The sequence below is a fragment of the Aotus nancymaae genome, unplaced genomic scaffold, assembly GCF_030222135.1.
Source record: "Aotus nancymaae isolate 86718 unplaced genomic scaffold, 86718_ANA_hifiasm-v0.15.2.pri h1tg000108l, whole genome shotgun sequence".
In the NCBI taxonomy this organism is placed as follows: Eukaryota; Metazoa; Chordata; class Mammalia; order Primates; family Aotidae; genus Aotus; species Aotus nancymaae.
This window is the reverse complement of record NW_026988523.1, coordinates 6513798-6536187: the sequence shown is the minus strand read 5'-3', so window position 1 is coordinate 6536187 and position 22390 is coordinate 6513798. Positions and strand designations below refer to the sequence as shown.

At 38.7% G+C, this 22390-nt stretch overlaps 1 protein-coding gene across 4 annotated transcripts in view; it reads right to left on the bottom strand.

Moving 5' to 3' along the window:
• Positions 1–936: 936 nt before the first annotated feature.
• The window catches only part of ZBTB37 (zinc finger and BTB domain containing 37), a 31042-nt gene continuing 9588 nt past the window's right edge, over positions 937–22390 (bottom strand). For 2 of the 4 annotated variants that reach the window (XM_012444695.2, XM_012444694.2), the window contains exon 4: positions 937–17439. In XM_012444695.2, the coding sequence (XP_012300118.1) occupies positions 16951–17439 (489 nt within the window). In that variant the 3' untranslated portion in view covers positions 937–16950. The remainder of the gene's footprint in view (positions 17440–22390) is intronic. The other 2 variants (XR_010340328.1, XR_010340327.1) reach the window with 2 other exon arrangements.

The window sequence follows — 22390 nt, the reverse complement described above, 5'->3', positions numbered from 1 at the left end:
TCCAGTGTGATCTGCTTTTCACAGTGACCAGTGGGAAGGCACAGTGCCAGGGACAGTTAGATGGGGACAGCTGTCACCCATCATATAAGCACCATAGAGAACAGCTGGACAGATTTCTTTCAGACTATGTCCATCTGAAGAATATCAAATTTCTGCTACATTGACATTTCTGTCTTTGAACCCTCAGCCTTTTCTCCTTTCAGAGGCAGAGCAGAGTGGGTCCCATTCAGAAATGATGAGGAGCCTAGAAACCTAAATGCTCTTTCAACGTACTCATTTAGAATGAAATGCCAAAAATAAAGAGTTCTAGGCCGAGCACAGTGGCTCATGCCTATAACTTTCTGAGGCCTAGGTGGGAGGATCACTTCAGCCCAGGAGTTTGAGACCAGTCTGGGCAACATAGTGAGACTCTGTCTCTAAAAAAAAAAAACAGAAAATTTAGCTGGATGTGGTGGTGTGGTGGCACATGCCTGTAGCTCCAGCTACTCAGGAGGCTGAGGCAGGAGGATACAGTGCAGGAGGTGGAGGCTGTAGTGACCTATAACTGCACCACTGCACTCCACCCTGGGTGACGATCAAGCCCGTCTCAAAAAAGAAAAAAAAAAAAAAAGGTTCTAACTTTAAGCTTTCTTAAAGGGAAGGAAGCCATTGGTTCCTGATTAAAGTGGCAGTTCCATTTATGTTCTGCTATCAGATCACAAAATAATGCTATGGGCTAAAACTGTGAACAGCAATCATAGCAGATGAAAAATTAATGGACTTAGATAGAACACATTTCTTTTGCCTATAGTTTGGGAATGCTTTTCTTTTGTTGAGGGAGCTGGGTGGTGAAACTGTACTCAAACTAATGTTTGTTTTGCTGTTTCAGAAAGGATTTCCTAGAGGTTTAAGAGAAATCAGCAAGCCAACCCATGAGGCAGAAGAACTTGCCCAAACTTCACAGTGCTGACAGGGAATTCCTGTTAGAGAATTTGTTTCATTCCTTGCTTAAAATATAGTACAAGTTTATGTATTTATCCTTTATCATTACTTCCCCACTCTCCTCTATTCTCCCCACATAAAATCTTAAAATCCAGTGCAGTATAATTTGCATAAAGTTCAACAATGTTTCACAGTACTCCACAAAGTTCTTCAGTATGAAAACCCTAAGGGGGCTACTCTCTTTGGAGTCTAAAAGGCTATTGCTTTTCTATTCCACCCAGTAAACAGGAAGCCTTCAACAAATTTTCTAAGGCATAGGAGGCATTTTCTCTGACACTGAAGCATTTACATGCTAAGCAAACAGCCAGGCCTTAGTGCTACTTTAATGAAATTTCACAGCATGATGCTAATTCAGTCCTCTGCACTAACCAACTTTCTCCTTGACCTACTTTTTCTCCTTGCACATATCACCTACTGAAGTTCAAATTACCAGTTAATTGTAGGCAATATATAAATGAAACTTTCTGTGGTATCCAGAATACTCTCAGAAGAGAGACTGCTACATTTGAACTTGCTTTTAACTACAAATTTTCTTCATAAGTTGGAAGTCACTTGGTAGCTAGTTTCAAAGTGGTTCTCACTTTTTTAGGGTAATAAAGGAATTCTCCCATGTGTGAGATTGCCATGGGCAAGTAACAAACCCATTAAAATACCTTTACTACCTGGGATGAGAAGAATGAATCTGGAACCTCATTGGGGAGTTACTTGGTTAAGTCTCTGACATCCCAGAACAAAGATTCTAAAATGACTGATTTCACATTTCATATATTATTCAGAAATATTTAAGCCTTAGCTAGTTCATTTCATTCACAAAAAACAAGAAAAGTGAAAGTCAACTGACACTGAAATCCCACTTAGAAGACAGGCTAAGAGAAAAATAATAAAATATATCACCATCAACCCATGCAGGATCCTTCCTTTTCTCCATTAACAATGCTACCTGTTTATTTTACAAATAGAAATTGCTGTAGGCAGTTTGGGCTCTTTAAATAAATTCAAGTGCTCTATTTCTGCTAGTTGAGAAATCTCCACTGAAATTATATATGCAAAGGAAAGAGGATTCTAGAGAAGGAACTTTGAAAATCTGTTTTGCTTACTTACGTGTACTTTGTATTTGGTATAGAGAGAAAACTGGATGGATGACAGTATCTCCCTCCAGAATTACTCTGAGGACAAATGGATGATCCACTTTACTACCTAAGCCTTGGCCCACTGTATACTTTGAACTGAGGGCCATGCATGGAATATCAATAAAGATAATTTCAGGTCAAAGAGAACCAGATTGAGGTTATCCTGCCTAAGACCATTAGAGATTACATAGGGAGTGATTTTCAACCTTGGCTGCATATTAAAATCACCTAAAGCCCAGGCACAACAGACCGATAAAACATAAATGTCTAGAGAAGGTCCTATGCAATTCTAATGTGCAACCAATATGAAGAACTAGGTCAACTAGTCCTGTAATAGAAAACATAAGGCCAGTGTTCATCCAAGCCAGAGAAACAGAAGGTAAAACTCCATGGCTTCCGTCCAGATTTATGGATTTAACATGCTGCCATGAAACTACCTAGGCATTTTTTCACTTTCTTTTTAAATAAATAACTGGCTGTAATAGGCAGCAACACCAACAGTTAACTATTGATTTAGGTCAGAAGGCTGCACCTTAAGTATGTGTTATAGCAAAAGATCAGGGGACAGGCCTAAAAAAAACTCTGGGCACAAGCAAAAGATAAGCCAGGAGGAAAAAATTTCCTAAGCAGGAATTAATTCCTGAGTCTAGGATATTAGCATGGCTTATAGGCAGAGAACTATGCTACAGGTAGGAAAAAAATAAATAGTTGTGGTGAAAAGATTCAAATACTTTTTTTTTTTTTTTTTTTTGAGACGGAGTTTCGCTCTTGTTACCCAGGCTGGAGTGCAATGGCGCGATCTCGGCTCACCACAACCTCCGCCTCCTGGGTTCAGGCAATTCTCCTGCCTCAGCCTCCTGAGTAGCTGGGATTACAGGCACGCGCCACCATGCCCAGCTGATTTTTTGTATTTTTAGTAGAGACGGGGTTTCACCATGTTGACTGGGATGGTCTTGATCTCTTCACCTCGTGATCCACCCGCCTCGGCCTCCCAAAGTGCTGGGATTACAGGCTTGAGCCACCGCGCCCGGCCAAGATTCAAATAATTTTACCACTTCATATCCCCATAAGAGTCTTACTGTATTGGGCAGAAATTACTGTATCAGTTGTCATTTGTGAGTAATGTTTGTCTTATTATTTGGAATTTCACATTCTCTGTATCTCCACTTGCCCTATTCAAAGTCACCAGGAAAGTAAATACTTATCAGCTAGTACCTAAAATACGTACGGGAGCCAACCTCTAAAAAATCTGAAAATGGATCACTCTCTCATTTCACTTCTAACCAGAGAATCCCTGTTTACACATTTAGACAATATAATCAAGTGTATTAGGGTGAAAAGCATTTCCACAAGGTAGAAAGCATTCTAGGATATCAAAGGACCAACAGTTCCTCCTCAGCTGTAAGAAATATTCAAAAAGTGGGCAAGCTGACTTGGCTCAGTGCACCAAACAGAAAATAAGTTGAGTGCTACAACTGGATTTAAAGATTAGGTGGTTTGCCTAGTGGCATATTACTAGTGAAACAACTTTCTGACACCTACAACACTCAGGTGAGGCCAACTTGACTATTATAATAATATCGACATTAAAAACAAGACTCTCTCTCTTTGGAGAGATTAAAAGCAAAAGAGAACATTTGAAAATCCTTCATGGGCCAGGTGTGGTGACTGTCGCCTGTAATCCCACTTTGGGAGGCTGCGGTGGTAGGATCGCTTGAGCCCAGACTTTTTTTTGAGATGGAATCTAATCTTGTTGCTCAGGCTGGAGTGCAACTGTGCTATCTCAGCTCACTGCAACCTCTGTCTCCTGAGTTAAAGCCTCAGCCTCTGGAGTAGCTGTGATTACAGGGACCTGCCACCACACCCAGCTAATTTTTGGTTTCACCATGTTGGCCAGGCTGGTCTCAAACTCCTGACCTCAGGTGACCCACCCGCCTTGGCCTCCCGAAGTGCTGGGATTACAGGTATGAGCAACCGTACCAGGCTGAGCCCAGATGTTTAAGATGAGACTGGACAACATAGGGAGACTCCACCTCTACCAAAAAAAAAAAAAAAAAAAAAAAAAAATTAGCTGGTGTGGCACATGTCTGTGGTCCCAGCTACTAGGGAGGCTGAGGCAGGAGGATCTCTTGACCTTGGGAGGCTGAGGCTGAAGTAAACTGTGATAGAACCACTGCACTCCAGCCTTGGTGACAGAGTGAAACCCTGTCTCTTAAAAAAAAAAATCCACCATGCATATCTCCATATACGATTGGCAAAAGGCTCTTTATCAGAAAAATACGGATAATATGTCAGCTCCAAAAGTGGACCGCAAATGGCAATTAAAAAGAAGTTGGGGCTGGGCGCAGTGGCTCACGCTTGTAATCCCAGTACTTTGGGAGGCTGAGGCGGGCAGATCATCTGAGGTCAGGAGTTTGAGACTAGCCTGACGAATATGGTGAGACCCTATCTCTACTAAAAATACAAAATTAGCTAGGTATGGTAGCACATGCCTGTAACCCCAGCTACACAAGAGGCTGAGGCAGGAGAATCACTTGAACCAGGGAGGTGGAGGTTGCAGTGAGCCAAGATCGCGCCATTGGACTCTAGCCTAGGCAACAAGAGCAAAACTCCGTCTCAAAAAAAAAAGAAGCTGGGATTCAAACAAATATTTCACATCATTAAAAGGAGTTAGGTGTTTTAGTCTTTAAAAACACACTTGGCCTCCACTGGCTACTCCTGCCAAATAGAAGCCAGTGGATAAAAGCACTAAACTGGGAGAAGTTTGTGGGAGAGAGAGAAAAAAACCCCACTAAACCCAAGTGTTCTGATATTGTTTCATTTGGGCAACAAAACCAAACATTAATATCTGAACATGACAGGAATTTCAGATACTGCAGCCTCTGTATTTTGGCTCTGGCTTTCCTTTGCTTGCTACAGAAAGCTATACTCTTTTCTTCAGCCAAATGCTCAGAGGTAGAGGAGCTGAAGTGAGTATAGAAAAGAATGGGGTAGACAGTGGCTGAGGAATCCAGCTTCCTGCCCAAGGGGCTACAGAGCAAACTTGAATATGCACAGTCTCTGTTGGGAGGTAGGATATTCTACACTGACTTTTATGTCTTCATGAAATACCTTTTTCTCACATACGCACAAAAACTTACATATACATAGCTGGCAACTCACAGCAATATTGCAATTCACAACAATATACCTATCCCAAAAGCTACTTTCAACCTAAGTTTTATATTAATCCCTAACCCTATTCAGGTAGATGGCAAGCCAAATTTATTTTTTTGAGGTCCCTCCTTTTGCCAGGTTTTAAAACATCCATTTCACTTTTATACCTACATCTTTTTTATCTAAAGAAAAGCTGCACTAAGTGGGTGCATTGTGTTATAACATCTTTATAAATAGAAAGTGCAAGAAATAATTTTCTTAGCTAAAATACAAACCAACAAAAAGCTCTCATAGCCTACTATGCCAATAATTTGATTTTTAGAATTAATGAAACAGCTAACAAAATGCTTCTGTGCTACCAAGGTCACAGTGGATGAGTAAATATATTTATAAACATACATGTATGAAAAAATACCCAAACTTACCACAAGTTATTTGCATGAACTATCTTTAGTATACCACTCTGGGTTCAATGCACATGCATATACCATTAAATTATATTAGTGTTATTTTTATTGTGCCAGTTTTCCAAAAAGAAAACAGACTATTTTTTTAATTCAAGTTACATGATTTAAAATTATTTTTGTAAAAATATTAGAAATGCCATATACATTCTAATATTTCTGCTATCTAACTGATAGCTATTCTAGAGATAGACTTCAGTCACACTTTTAGTGACCCCTGTTTTAGCATCTTGGCTTCCAGAGGAAACACATTGTAAGTTTTGTTCCCTGCACTGCAATTCTTTTTTTCAGTGGTTCTTAAAGAACCACTAAAGTTAGGATTCTATTACTTTATAGGAAACTCAGTGGATTATCTTCAAATATGTCTTAAACATCTGCTTCAAGATGGGACTAAAAGCAGAAATCTATACCTTAAGGAATTTCTGCTCACTCAGGTTGCTGTAGTAGCTTGAAATGGTTTAGACTTGTGTGCTGAAAATAAGTAATACATATTTGGTCAGTCTATAAGGTTCCCTTTTTTCAGGATTTGTTCTCTCTTGCAATTTAAGATCACATTTACGAATTATTTAAATGAATAGTAAGAATTATTTCTCATGCAAACACCAAATGATTTCAAACTTAGATTCACAGAGAATCTATAGGAGGGCCCAAAGGGCTATAATAGAGAATGAGAGATATTTCCATAGATCATCGTAAGATTTTTCATTCCCTGGGACAATATTTTCAAAGGCTTTCTCTGTCAGAAAGGGCAGACTATACCAAATAGATTATACCAGAGTGGAAATGTGAATCCAAAAAAAAGTTTTAAGGCCTTTAAATTTTTATTCATTAAAATTTGCCCCTTAACATGTTAAGAATGAACCGGGGGAAAAAAAATAATTTGCCCTAATCTTTATATGATAAAATCTAATTAATCTTTATGCCTAAAAGCCTCAAACAGTCCATCTCTGGTTATTCAACTACAAATGCCAAAGTCTTCTTTTTCCCTTCCTAGGATTTTGTAGGTACCCTAAATTAAGTCTTCAGGATTGAGTACCCCTTTATTTCCTCTATTTGCATTTCTGAGGCCTGACCTAGGAACAGAGATCTCTTTACTGTGATAACTGCAGATATCAGTAGGAAGCCCATACAGCTAATGCTCCAAGAATTCACTGCACATGGATGGGATAATCTCAAATCTTTCTTAAGTTTATTGACTTGGGGTTCATTAATATGGACAATGAAATTCATTCTCTGTCCATATTTCTTCTCAGAGCAGGAACAGTCTAATAAGTCAGCACAGGTTTAAATAAGACATCCTAAATCTGACATATCTAACCAAAAATCAAAAAACTTCAATGATCTGTTATTTCAATGAGAGAGGCTGGTAGCAATTGCTAAGTTTAAAAGATTAACAACACATAAAATGGGGTGATAAATTTTCCTGTATGATAGGTAGTAAGAATGAAAGGAACTGATTCATTTCTAGCACAAAATCATGCTGAAGGAGGTATGGCAGAGGTAGAGATGAGATTAAGATAAGAAGGTAAAACTTTTCACTATCTCAAGAATATGATCCATGTAGCCACCCAATAGAAACTCCTGTTGAAAGAGATTCAGAAGCCACGTAACTTTTCCATACCACATGAATATTCACCTATTTGTAAACTTAAAATACAACTGATATCTCTAATAAATCAAATTATTTAACAGTAAGCTTTTGGAGCCAGGCACATTGGCTTGTGCCTGCAATCCCAGCACTTTGAGAGGCTAAGGAGGGTGGATCTCTTGAGTCCAGGAGTTCAAGACCAGCCTGGGCAACATGGTGAGATCCTGTCTCTAAAAATATACAAAATTTAGCCAGGTGTAGTGGCACACGTCTGTAGTCCCAGCTGTTCAGGAGGCTATGGTGGGAGGATTGCTTGAGTCCAGGAGGTTGAGGCTGCAGTGAGCTGTGACTGTACCACTGCATTCCAGGCTAGGTGACAGGGTGAAACCCTGTCTCAAAAAAGAAAAAAAAAAAGGTAAGCTTTTTACTCCTTCTAGAGTATTTCTGGCTCAGCATTTGGTTACTGTGGCTTCACAGCAAAAACAGGTGAATGTTCACAACTTGGAACACAGTACAAAATGAAAATTTTGCTATAAGATAAAACCTGTGAGGAGAGGGCAGCTAAGGAAATATGCTCCAGGTATTTGTGTCATTCTCCTTCTAGCTCCTTTAGTGACCCATGGTAGACATAATAAATAGTTTCTACAGCACAAACAACTGATGAATAAATAGCAAAGAGTCAAGACCAAAAAAAAAAAAAACAAAAGAAAAACCCTGATGCTACCCCATAACCCATTAGAAATAGCCCCAAGTCCTGGACGTGCCTTCCGGAAAGTGGTAGGGTATTTCCTCTATCCTTAAATTTGGGCTGACCATTGAATTATCTTTTTTCCCCCTCATTCTTGCTGTCATCTTACCATTAAGTTCTTTGATGAAGAGTACAGCGGTGACTCTACGATAGTTCTAGGCCTGACCTTTAAGTTGACTGCCATCTTCTGCCCAGGCTTTCAGAGGCCTGAGGTGTCCTTGTAATAAGTCTGACTACCTTGATGAAGAGAACCCACAGAGAGTCCTTAGACTTCATGGAAAGAAAGAGAAGCCCTGCTGAGCCCATCCCTCTAGTCCCCCCACCAAGGTGTCAGGCATGTAAGGAAGATCATCTTGGACACTCAAGACTTGTCTAATTACCTGCTGAATACCATCAGATGATCTGAGTCATTGCCACAGGGAGCAGAATTGCCCAGACAAGCCCTTCCTGAATTTTCTGATTCACAAAATCAGGAGATACAGAAAATTGTTGGTTTTAAGTAATTAAAATTACTTAATTTTAATTTTGTTACCAGCAATAGGTAACTGGAACTCTTTCAATTTTTGCCTTGATAGTACCTCACTCACTATTAGACCTAACCACATGGGTGACTCCTCTGAATCAGTGGGCAATATCCACAGAAAATATTCACTATTTAACTCTGCTCAAAGATTAACTGCATCAGCTTTTGAAGAATCTTCCAATCACTTACTCTTGAATTACACATTCACTAAAAGCAGTACTGTTTCTGGCTACTGTATATTCCAGTCAACCTCAATTCTTTATAAGTAAACAGAGTCAACATGACATCATGCAGATAGTTTGGGCTTTGGAATCAGATTGGTGAATACCAGCTCTATAATTTACCAGTTATGTAACCTTGGGTTCATCAGTTTCCTCATCTATAAAATGTGATATAATTATACCTACTAGAGGCAACTCTAGTGTTAGACTGCCTGAGTCAAGTTGTGTCTGTTTCTTTCCCTCTAAAATGAGGATAATACGTTATCTATCCTCATGGGATTCTCATAAGGATTAGATGAGTTAATCAACTTGAAGCACATAGAACTGTGCCTGGCACATAGTAAGCATTCAAAAAAAGTTAGTTATTTTTAACACTACTGTTATTATCTCATAGTATTATTGTATTAACTGCAGTTATGACAGTAAAGCACTTAATACAGCTAATTCTGTCCCCTTTTTGATCTTTTATCTCTATAGTAAAAAGTGCAGGCTTTTCAAAAGCAATACATCTCAGACGCCAACCAAATGGGTTTAGGACTCTCAAGTGCAGGAAGACACATCATATCTAACCTATATCTAAAGCCAGTTTTATTATACAAATTCCAAGCTTGTTGTCTGGTATCAAAAAGTACTTAATATTTACTTAATGAAACAGATTCTCCTATACATTACCTATCACTGCAGACAGGTGATTTCATAGAAGAGGAAACATGTTCCTATGAAATACTTTAACTTCTGGCATTATGGATTAACTGAGATCCTAAGATTCACAGTATATTAAATGGTGGTGTAGGCCATATGAGATTCTGAACATAAAACTCTCTTAACTGGGGCCAGGCACAGTGGCTCATGTCTGTAAGTGAAGGACTTTGGGAGGCCGAGGAGGGAGAATCACTTGAGGCCAGGAGTTTGAGACCAGCGCGGCCAACATGGTGAAACCCTGTCTGTACAAAAAATACAAAAATTAGCCAGGCCTGGTGACACACACCTGTAATCCCAGCTACTCAGGAGGCTGAGGCACGAGAATTGCTTGAACCAAGGAAGTAGAGATTGCGCCACTGCACTCCAGCCTGGGTGACAGAGCAAGACTCTGTCTCAAACAAAACAAAACAACAAAAAACACCTGTCTTAATGGGATGGTGTATTCTAGCCCCCTGAACAGGACCTACTGAGAAGACATAAAAGAAGCAGAGAATAGACAAGTTTTTTTATTAACTGCTTTGCCTTTGTAACTTATTTTGTTGTTTGAAGCTTCCCGTATTAGAGCTAATGGGCTTCATCTATGTTAAGATGCAAGGTACTGATATATTGATAATGGGAAAAATGTCGGGTAAGAATTTTATTTATGTATGTACCCTTTGTAAAGATAATGTGGGTTTCAAGTAATATTTGCCTTCTCAAGTCACTGCTATGTGTCACAGTTGAGGAGAAAGATAGTCTGTCTACACAACAAAACTGGATAATCTGCACCAATATCTTTCAGGTTTTGATATTACTACTTTTATCAATAATTACATACTTTGGAATGTAACATATTCAGATATTTCAAAATATTCATAATATCTAACTCTGGCTTATCCTGAACAAAAAAGCCTGCTTGCCTAGAAAGTAAAAAGACTGGCCCTGGGAAAAGCACCATTTAAGAGGAAGAAGACTAAAAATAGGGAGAGACTAGAAAATAAGAAAAAAGACTGAACATTATCAAGGAAGTCATAATGCTTGGAAAACTCCACTGCTTTCAATAGATTCATATTTAAATTGACATCTATTACCAAGACATCAAATAGAGCAGGATACAGATGATTCAGTGGGCTAACAAAATCCAATTTCTTTCACAAGTCCTACATTCCAGATTAATCAGAATCCCAGGCTAATCAGAAAAGTAATACTACCAAATCTCAAAAACCTACTGTTACTATAGGTATAAATGCTCTAAGCCAAGGCAGATCTACCCTAGTCAAATATTCTAGAACCTTATAGATGAGGATTATCTATTACTCAGAGGAGATATATAACTAATATCCAATTAGAAGAAGACAACTTTAAAATACTTCGTGAAGAGATTCCCTATAGAAAGCCACTCACCTGAACTTTGTCTATGTTGATAGAGCTCACAACAGAGAATCCAACTCTCTATACTGTATCAGCATGGCCTAGAAAACTTTGTGGAGACAGATTTAAGTCAAAAGCCCATATATCATTTCCAAATGGGAAGCAATTATTCCTCCCTCTTGCAAGGATTTGTTTTTTTGTTTTAGAGATGAGGTTTATGTTGCCCAGGCTGGTGCTCAAAATCCTGGCCTCAAGTAGTCCTCTCAACTCAGTCTCCCAAGTAGCTGGGATTACAGGTGTCTGCCCTCTCACTCAGCTTCCTGCAAGGATTTCTGTTTATTAACACCCTAACAGTTCCCATTTTTCCCACATTGAGTATAAGTATTTGAACACTAGGACTGAACATTCATAAATCAAATATATAACATTCCAATACATATTTAGAAGAATTATAGACAATAGTAAATGGGAAGATAGGTCTAAAAATAATTTGAAATCCTCAGATGTTTCATTATGTTTTAAAACATCCAGGAAAAAAGGGAGAAAAACTTGGCTTTTTACTACTCTACATGGGAGAGAGTAAGTTTAAAGAAGTTAAAACTAAGATACATCGCAAAGGGAAAAGGTAGGGGTTCTAATTTAGAAAAACAGTACTTTGGATATGAACCAAAATACTTATTCTTAATGAAATTAATTTTTAATCCACTTGGGAAAAAATTCATTCTTGCCACCATTATGCAAACCAGTTCAAGTTAACTCAAAGGAATGGCAAAACTTACTTATAACTCAACTTTAAAATACCTGCACCATTAAGGCAAGAACAAACCATAAGGCCAATTCTAAACGCTTTTAAGCAATAGAAACCATGAAGGAGCACAAAAAGAGTTATGAGAAGAGGATCTAGAAAAAGTTGGCAAACTTTTTCAAGAAACATGCACATGTGACAACATGAATTTAAAACCTCAACCAAATGATTATAAAGGCAAAACGTCAGGAGTGACAAATTTAGGAGGTAATTGTTTCTTGGGAGTTGGCAAATTTTTTCTAACAAGTACCAGACAGTAAATATTTTCAAGCTTTGCAGGTCATGGGATCTTTGTCACAAGTACTCAACTTTGCCATGAGAAAGAAGCCATAAACAATACCTAAATGAGTAAGTGTGGCCCTATTCCATTATAATTTTCTTTACACAAGCAAGTAGCCTCAGCATTTGGCCTAGAAACTATTGTTTGCTGACCCCGATCTAATTCCGTAAGTCCTAGGGGTATATTTTGCTGAGGGTATCTTCTCAAACTTAGGGATTTGCCTGACAACTGCTTCTTTTCTAAACCTGCTTAGCAACCAAAATATTTCAATATTTTAAACTCTTTCACATATAGCCTAAAGAAAGAGCTCAATTTCCAAAGACTGAGTTCAGTAAAGACTCGTTTGTTATTCCTTGAACAAATAAGTACACAGATAAGGGGAGGAACATTTGAGGAAGAGAAAAATCATGCCTGCTGTACCTGAAAAAAAAAACTTCCAGGATTCTACCTTCTTTCTGATTAAATCCCTCTCCACCATGATAAAGACTTTTGTCTTTGTTCAATTTCCTTTCCATTATCTATTGCTTTCATTCAAGTTAGATCATCTAGTCAAACAAAATATATCTAGTTTTCACCAGTTAAAAAGAAACACAACTGGCTGGGTGCGGTGGCTCACGCTTGTAATCCCAGCACTTTGGGAGGCTGAGGAGAGTGGATCACGAGGTCAGGAGTTCAAGACCAGCCTGGCCAAGATGGTAAAACCCTGTCTCTACCAAAAATGCAAAAATTAGCCAGGCACAGTGGCAAGCGCATGTAATCGCAGCTATTTGAGAGGCTGAGGCAGGAGAATTGCTTGAACCCAGGGGTGCGGAGGTTGCAGTGAGCGGAGATTGAGATCGTGCCACTGCACTCCAGCCTGGGTGGTAGAGTGAGACTCCATCTCAAAAAAAACAAAAACAAAAACAAAAAAACACAGTTAATTTCAAGTAACAGCTAAAACTCCAGAAAAGTTATTTCTTGACCAAAGATTATTCAGCTATTAAGAATGACATTTACAGCCAGGTGTAGTCATCTGCCTATAGTCCCTCGGGAGGCTGAGGCAGGAGGACCACCTGAGCCCAGGAATTTGAGACCAGCCTGGGCAACATAGTGAGATCCTGCCTTTAAGGAAGGGGAAAAAAAATGAAGTTCTCTATTTCACCCTGCCACCAGACCAGTTCCAACCAATGCCAGATGTCAACTATGAATCTGTGAGGAAAAAGTTTTTTCTATCTTCATACCATCTTTGAGAAACCCTGTTTCACGGATGTAGAGAGAACAGGAAACATTTAAATAAATGACAAAAATAAAAATTTTCCTTTATGAGCTAATTTACCTTTATGTAGTTGAGATTGGATTAACCCTCTAGTATGATAAAAATGGCATGGGGTAGTTTGCAACTTGAATGAAATAAAATTCAACTTGGTTCAGAGGTAAATACGGTTCTGAGTAAAGAGAGAACAAGTCATTAGAAAGAGCCTTTCTGCCTAAGTACAGCATTAACTGTTCATGCCAATGCTATATTTTATACTGTTATTAGAGTTTAGAGAGAATAAAGGTACATCTTATAATGAAAACAAATTAATATACTTCTATCTCTCTTCTTTGCTGAGAATACTGGATAGCTCCTTTGCTACTTAAGTGCCACTCAATAAATGAAAACAGTCCCAGTGTTTGCAGTTTCATGGCATTAAAGAACTTCATGATGATTTAGCTCTCATTGCTAATGTAGTTCCCTTCACAAGGTAACACGTGCAAGTTAAGATTTGGTAATGACTTTTCAGCATCAGCCAAAGTCCATTTAGAACATCCTGAAGAGGTATCCTCTGCACACACACCAATATAGGTGTTCATTAATGTAGACAGAACATCAGTAACTCTGATGACTGGTCCATCAGTGTTGCTAGCTAAGAACCAGGACAATGTCACAGTGAACCTGGGTAAGAATCTTGGACAGTTATTTAGAATAATGATATCTCTTCTAACTAAAATGGGGAAATTGTCTTCAGAAGTTTTAATTTGTTTAAAAGCTAGCCTGCCTTAAATTTTCATGAATTTCATGGCTCTGGCTAGGCCAATTAGGAGAGAACCAGCAAACATGATTGTGCTGAAGTGGTCCTAGATGACCAGGAAGCACCCTATTCACAGTATCAATATAGGAAAAAGCCATTTAAAGTGAATGAAAAGGGAGGGGAAACCCACCAAACATTCATAGCATTTCCACATGAATGAGACAGTCCCTACCTACCTCATTTGTTTGTTGCTAACCCTTGATGGATAATTGACAAATGTTGCAAAGTTTCTCTTTACATAAATTACTGCACTTCACCTTTAAAATTTGGTAATAGTTTAAAAAGCTCTATTTCTCACATATAATCTAAGAAACTAACAAAGCAACAAAGAACTTTCCAGGCCAAGTTCACTGGCTCATGCCTGTAATCCCAGCACTTTGGGAGGTCAAGGTGGGAGGATTACTTGAGGCCAGGAGTTCAAGACCAGCCTAGGCAAATTTTGTAGAGACACTTGTCTCTATAAAAACATTTAAAAATTAGCCTGGACGTGGTGGTGCATGCCTATAGTCCTAGCTACCTGGAGGCTGAGGCAGGTGAATCGCTTGAGCCCAGGAGTTCAAGATTACAGTGAGCTATGACTGCACCACTGCACTCTGGTTTGGGAGATTAAGAGTGAGACACTGTCTAAAAAATACAAAAAAGAAAAAAAGAACTTTCTAGCATACTATTTCTCAAAAGTAGGATGGACTTGAAGTTTTTTTTGGTAAGCTTAAAAGCTCCATCCAAAGCAGCATTTCATAATCTGTACTTCTTACCTCACTGCCTATTTAGTAACGGCAAACTCTGTCCACTGAAAACCTTATTACCAGTTGTTTCCCTAAGGATTTTAGTCTAATTCAATTTTACCTTTTCTATGCCACAGAGCATAGCCAGTCCCTAAAGATGGCTTTAGAAGACAGATTTTACCCTATCATGCTGTTGCCCAACTAAAGAGGAGGATGCACCAGTCTATGTCTTCTAAAGATGAAATACAGTTTCAATGCTGCCTTTAAGGGTAGGCTCTTATTAAATGGTAGCATCATTATCTTCCCATAAAAGATGCATTTCTATGCTTTTTCAGAAGAGAAAATAACCATTCTCTTGAGAGAGGGTGCAGCTTTATGTACATGTACAATTCTCAGATTGCTTAAGATCTACCCTTCGCATTCTAATGTCTTATCACAAAGAAATTTCACTCTTTTCACATACCACACCTTTTCACATACCACAAAGCAATCTCAGGAAAAGAGCACATGACTAACATTCTTACAAACTGTTCACTAGTGCAGGTATGACCTGCCCCTCTCCCAAAGCTCTTTTACAATCATCTATGCCTCTGCATTCAAACAATTTCTTAAACCATTACATACTTAAATACTTAAAAGAACCCCAACAGCTAGTGCTCCGTCAAGAGAAGCTAGAGATTTTTCAACTCGCACTGTAAGTTATAAGCGTCTATTTGCCTGCATCCCTTAATATTCCTCCTTCTCTCACTGCATGCAAGACAAGGTATCTAAAGTTCTACATGTTCGGTAAGATCTTTCAGTGCTGGATTAAGAATCTTAGAAATACCCAGAATTACTAAAAAGGTCCCTTGAAGTTTTAAAAATCTTAGGAATGACTAAGTAACTAAACCTGATCAAAACTGATCCTTTGATCATTTATTGCAACATGATTCTGCATGATGGTTTTCTGATAAGTGCCCTGTAGTATATTATTAAAAAGCAAAGCTCTTAGAGTCACCAGCTATTTGCTGATGGTTGGTTTATGAATTACTAGGTTTGCAGACCCGCGACATAGGTTTAAGTGAGGTTCTTCTATATGCCTGAAAATATAAACTATTACACATGTATAAGGAAATGAAATTGTGGTTGCAATAAGAACCATAGTGTTGAATTTCTTCAACCACAATACTGCAGAAAAAACATGTTTAAAACTTCATATAAAAGTTATCAAATAATGGACACCTGTGGATTTAAAAATACAATCCAGGCTCATTTCACTGGAAAGTGACATTTTTGATGTACAATATTGCTGAATGTGAAAATAGGAGCCAAAGAGACTAGATGAAACTTTGGTAGTCAGCCTAACAACATTAATTCACCTGAACTAGAGCCATTACTCAAGGATGTGTAGCACTATGGTTTACAAATACCAGTCAGGAATTTGCAGTACGGCTCTGTGCTGTTTGATATTTGCAAAACATAAAAACACTTCCCTCCCTGCTCTTCTCTTCCTCAACACAACACTAAAGCCCCCAAATGTAGCAGTACCTATTGCATATGCTTTGCTGCTCATTTCACTTCCAGTTGCCAAGTGCTTCAGGTGATGCTGTCCACTAGAATACTGCTTTCAAGATGGCTGAATATATGAAATAACTAGGCAAAGTATTAGATGCCTAGTCAGGGCAAAGATAAAGTCTAACCTTTCAAAATAAGAACCACCAGCATTCGTTTTTTTCTTGAAACACAAAAATGCATATTATGGCAGGGAAGGAAGAGGAGAAATTTCTCCTCTTCATCACCATCATGACTACCTCCTTCTCTCCTGTGGATGGCTGCTTCCGATGGTCGAGGCTCCTGCTGCATTTTTTAGATCTGGGCAATTATAGCCACCAAGATGATATGGACCAAAGTACAGTGTTCAAACATGACTGGTAGATAAATGACCATTTATCATCGTTTTGTTAAAAAAGCTTTTTTTCTTATAAAGTTAACAAACCAAGGCTGTTGATCCCTGAATTAGAAAGTTGATTTGCTTGATTATTTTCCAAAGTATGAGCGGGAAATAAGAAGGGAAGAGCCTTTAGTGCTTTTGTTATGTTGCTAATCCTCCAGTTTGGCAACATCTTGGGAGTGCCTTCTGGCCTAGTGACGTGTCATTTTGTAAATCTAAAGTATCAGCCCACGGCCCTGATGCTGGCTGCTTACGGCTCAAAGGGGAAGAGGGTCAGCCCCCTCCCCCTCGATGTTTCAATCTGGCCCAGTGGTGGACACAGAGCCCTGGGCAGCTTCCCCAGGAGCAACTGTCTCTTCCTGTGAAGGTGACTCTTCCTCAGCTTGTCCTCGAGATGTGACAGTTGTTTCAGGGGAGATGCTGTGAGGCCCCTCCAGGGGTATACAGCCAGGGTGGTTTTTGCGAAAGTGCTGATTCAAGATGGCCTGGAAGGGGAAACTTTTGCCACAGACATGACAGTGAAAGGGCTTGTTGCCTGTGTGCTTGCGGATATGATACTCCAGCTGATCTTTCCGGGTATACTTCTTGCCACACATGCGGCAGACGAATGGTGTAATCCCCATGTGTAGGCGCATGTGGCGGTCCAGGCTTCCCTTCTGGTTGAAAGATTTGGCGCAGTAGATGCAGGTGAGACGAGGGTTGTACCGGAACCACCGCTCAGATACTTCCTGCTCTCGGAGATACTCCACATAGCCACTTACTCCCATCATTGCTGACTCTTCTACCTGTACCAGGTAAGGAAAATAACGAAGAAAGAACATATATTATTAAGCATACATATCAAAAGCAATCAAATCTATTTTTACTTGTTACTAAGATATATGTATATTTTTAGTGGAGAACCAAACATAAAATTAATTACTACCAAAAAGTGAAGACATTGCCACAATAATTTAAAAAAATTTGAGAATACTCTATTCTATTACTATAAAAAAGAACAACACAGTAAAGTTACTTCTGTCTGACCAGTTGGATGCTTATTAAACCCCAGCTGAATGTACAGTAATCCGAGGAGAATCTGAGCCCACTTACACCATACCCTGGATCCTAATCTTACAATTATATTCTAAACAATCAAGTACTTAGGCAGTGCTGGTCTAATAGAACTATCTGTTTTTGTTTTTAAACAGGATCTCTCACTCAGGCTAGAGTGCAGTGGTGTGATCACGGCTCACTACAGCCTCAACCTTCCCAGGCTCAGTTTGATCTTCCTACCTCAGCCTCCTGAGTAGCTGGGACCACAAGCACGCACCACCACTCCCAGATAATTTCTGTACTTTTTGCAGAGATGGGGCTTTGCCATGAATTCCTGGACTCAAGCAATCTACCCGCTTTGGTCTCCCAAAGTGCTGGGATTATAGGTGTAAGCCATGACGCTCAGCCAGAACTATCTATGATGATGAAAGTGCTCTATAACCTACCCCATTCATTACAGTAGTCACCAGTCACCTGTGGCTATTGAGTATTTGTACTATGGCTAATACAACTGAGTAATTTTTACAATTTTAAGTGCTTTCAATTAATTGCAATTTAAATTTAAAAAGCCACGTGACAAGTGGCTAATGGCTACTATTTACTATATCAGATAGTATAGAATATATAATGACAAATATAAATTATGACATCATTAATACCACAATATAATCTAGCAGTAGCTAGCTTTATAAAAATACATATAACTTGTAGGTGACAGTATTCTTTTTTATCTAAAAATATTTCAGTATCATATTAACATATTATTTTCATTCTAGACTATTGAAAGTTTAACTGACCTCAGAGTAAACTGTCTGAGGGCATAGGTTTCTCCTATCTGAAAACTGGGAAGGAGTATGAACATATTCTTTTCAATAAATAACTTAAAAATCTTGGAGTTAAGGCCAGATGTGGTGGCTCATGCCTATAATCCCAGCACTTTGGGAGACTGAGGTGGGAGAATGACTTGAGCCCAGGAGTTTGAGACCAGCTTGGGCAGTACAGCAAGACCCCATATCTACAAAAAATAAAAATAAAAAAAGTAGCTGGGTGTGGTGGTGCACACCTGTAGTCCCAGCTCCTTGGGAAGGCTGAGGTGTGAGGATCGCTTGAGCCTGGGAAGTTGAGGCTGCAGTGAGCTGTAATCATGTCACTGCACTCCAGCCTGGGTGACAGAGCAAAACCTCGTCTCAAAAATACAAACAAACAAAAAAAACCTTGGATTTAGAAATGTTTTTTGTTCAAAATTCTGTATTAAAAAAACAATCAGAAATTATTTTTTTTTACCCTGAATTAATAATAACTAACTTCTGAAGTCATTAGGACAATAAAACCCTTTTTAAATATGTAGGCAGGAATTATACATGTTTAACAGAGGCTAAAGTACCAATGCAAACAGAAGAAAATGTCAAAGTTGACTCTGGAGTAACTAGAGCAAGATTTATCTAGTTTGCAATTAATCTTGTCCCTGTGATTTTTCCGCTAAGATAGACAATATAGAAAATCTTGTGCCCTTTTAATTCTAAAAATGTGTTTTGTCTCCTCCTATCCTGATGGTGCTATTCAGCATTTTCAGTAGAGGAAGTTCTCAACAGGTGTGGGAAGCAGTGTGTAAAGTCAAGGGCTGAATACTAAGACTGAGGTTTTAAGATTATTCTTATTTGTTTTATATTGATTTTTTTTCAGCTTCATTTCCCTGTAAAATAAAAACTGAATTCACATAAAGAATGAGGAATCATCCCACTAAAGGGTGACCAAGGACAAAACATAGAATAACTTCTCTAAGGCTGTCTTCTCATCCATAAGGTACAAAGGTTATCATATGATTTGCGAGCTTTAGAGAATTCTCATGAGAACTGAACTGATAACAGTACTCTTTTTTTCTAAAAACAATGGTAACTTTTAGGACCTATATTTTGAATGTATAATATTACATAGCAATTAAGGATGCTGAAACCTGGGTTCAAATCTGAGTTCTATTTATTGTGTGACTTGGAGCAAGTTAGTTAGCTATTCTATTCCTCAGTTACCTCACCTGTAAAGTAAATATATAATAGCATTTTGCTCACTAGTTGCTTTGAGCATTGTGAATGAGTTAATATACTAAAGTGCTGAATAAATGTTAGCTATTATTAAACATTACGAACTCGTATTATTTATAATCTCGAGGGTAACAATACCCTAAGAAATCTCCTCAACTCTAAGGAAGGTAATGTCATACTACTATTGTCCACATACTGAAAGTTAATGCACTTTAGTAATCAGTGATAAACTGTAAGTACAAAAATCACCCATTATGATCAATCTCGTCCAAAAAATTACTGCAGTGAAGTTGCAATAGAAGAACAAATACCACAAAATATAGATTGGGTCCTTGTCAAAGGCAAAAATGGTTGCCTCCTAGTTCTCTATGTTGCCAAGAGGTAGATTATTTCACTCCTCTCACTAGGCAATTAACTACTAGATTGTAAACTCTGTTGTAAGCACAGGGACATTCTGCACTGCCAAATATCTAGGAATTTCATCAGTGTTTGGCTCAATAGCTATTTCTGAATGAATGATTCCATATAATAAATAAATTCCATATAAATGAAAGGTTTCCATCTTTTCTAAAACAAACATCAAGCTAGATATTTGACATGGACTTCAAAGCCTTCTACCATTCTAATTTTCAGTTACTAACCACAGACTCACAGTTAACTAAAGGGCCTTAAAAAGTCATCTGATTTGATGTATTGTTTTTGAAAGATCTCCAAAATTAAGTATTTTACAAGTAACTAAATAACTCCCTATTTAGCAGGTGCCTATTTATTGGGCAACTACTAAGTAAACTTACTTACTTATAATTACTTAGAGATAAAAGAACTCCTATTAATCAGGCACCTAAGAAGATAATGTCAGAAATACAAAGATTAGAAAATGTGGTTGGTCTCTTAAATGCAATTAAAATGCACTTGGATACTGACTGATCCTATGTTCTTGTCTCCTCAAAATGCTTCCCCCCGTACCCCACTAATTATTATATTTGGGCTTTGTAGGCCTTCACTGAGTTGGTGATTCCTAGGTGGCCTAGTTTGTGTAAATATAATGTACTGGTCTTTCTCCATGTTCTTTTTTGAGACAGAGTCTTGCTTTGTTGCTCAGGCTGGAGGCAGTAAAGCTATCTTGGCTCACTGTAACCTCCGCCTCCTGGGTTCAAGTGATTCTCCTGTTGCAGCCTCCCAAGTAGCTGTGATTACAGGCACCTGCCACCATGCTTGGCTAATTTTTTCTTTTTAGTAGAGACAAGGTTTCTCCATGTTGGTCAGGCTGGTCTCAAACTCCTAACCTCAGGTGATGTACCTGCCTCAGCCTCGCCAAGTGCTGGGATTACAGGTGTGAGCCATTGTGCCCAGCCTAAACCTACTTAATCTTTAATCCTAAAGTAGAGAGAAGCAACTGGGGGCCTTCCATGTAGAAAGTAGGGTCAAAATGCCAAGGAAGAGAATAAATGCTGAATAAATGTTTTTTCTTTTTTTGAGATGGGAGTTTTGCTCTTCTTGCCCAGGCTGGAGTGCAATGACGCAGTCTCAGCTCACTGCAACCTCCACCTCCCAGGTTCAAGCGATTCTCCTGTCTCAGCCTCCCAAGTAGCTAAGATTACAGGTGCCCGCCACCATGCCCAGCTAATTTTTTGTATTTTTATTAGAGAAGGGATTTCACCATGTTGGCCAGGCTGGTTTTGAACTCCTGACCTCAGGTGATCCACCCGTCTCGGCCTCCCAAAGTGCTGGGATTAGAGGTGTGAGTCACTGCACCTAGCCTAAATGTTGAATTTATATCCAAGTCACTCAGGAACTTTTATACAGGTGTAAAAAACTTATGTCAAAGGGGCCACAAGATTGCTTAATAGGAGATGAACAAATGTAACTTCATATTTACCACTAGAAACTAAAGCTTTATGTGAAATCTTGAATTTATGAGGAGGGAGGGAGGATAGGAAAGTCTGTACCTGTCTGTGCTTTTCCTAGTCCCTTCCTCTCATTCCTGAACTGCAGGAGACAAAGCCTCTTTGGGCTTTGGTGACCCCATCGCTGGGGTGTGTTTATTTGGTGGTTGACTTTGCTGTACTGGGTACTTCCTTGCCCATTTTCTAATCACTCTGTAACACATGCTGACTCTTTCCTGTTCCCTTCTCCTTTCCCTGGGAAAATACAATGAATAAACAAAGACTTATTGGTACTAAAACTGTCAAAAAAGCAAAAACAAAAAAGGAAAGAAAAGGTGGTCTCTGCTCTCAAGGAGATTTCAGTTTAATAGGAGACACAAAACTAATGCAAATAAAAAAGGAACAACATATACAAGTCTAGTGAATTTGGAAAAATTATATTGTACCATGCTATAATAGCAGCCTAAGAAGAAAAAAATCAAAAGAAGACTGGAGCAGTTAGGGCAGATAAAACCAGGAGCTGGGCCTTGGATGAACCCAGACACCAGAAAAGAATGAGGCATTCAGACTTTAGATGCAGAGAGAGAAATAAGTTTAATGTGGTTCTGATACATGGAGAGTCTACCTGTTTGAGACAGTGAATGCTGGTGAGTGGTGGGAAAAGTTGGGTTAAAAAGATTGTAAATTACTTGGAAAATGAGGCCAAGTATATTAAACTTCACGTCATAGAAAAAGCTATAGAATGTTTTTAAGTAAAGGAGTAACTTTATCAGGGT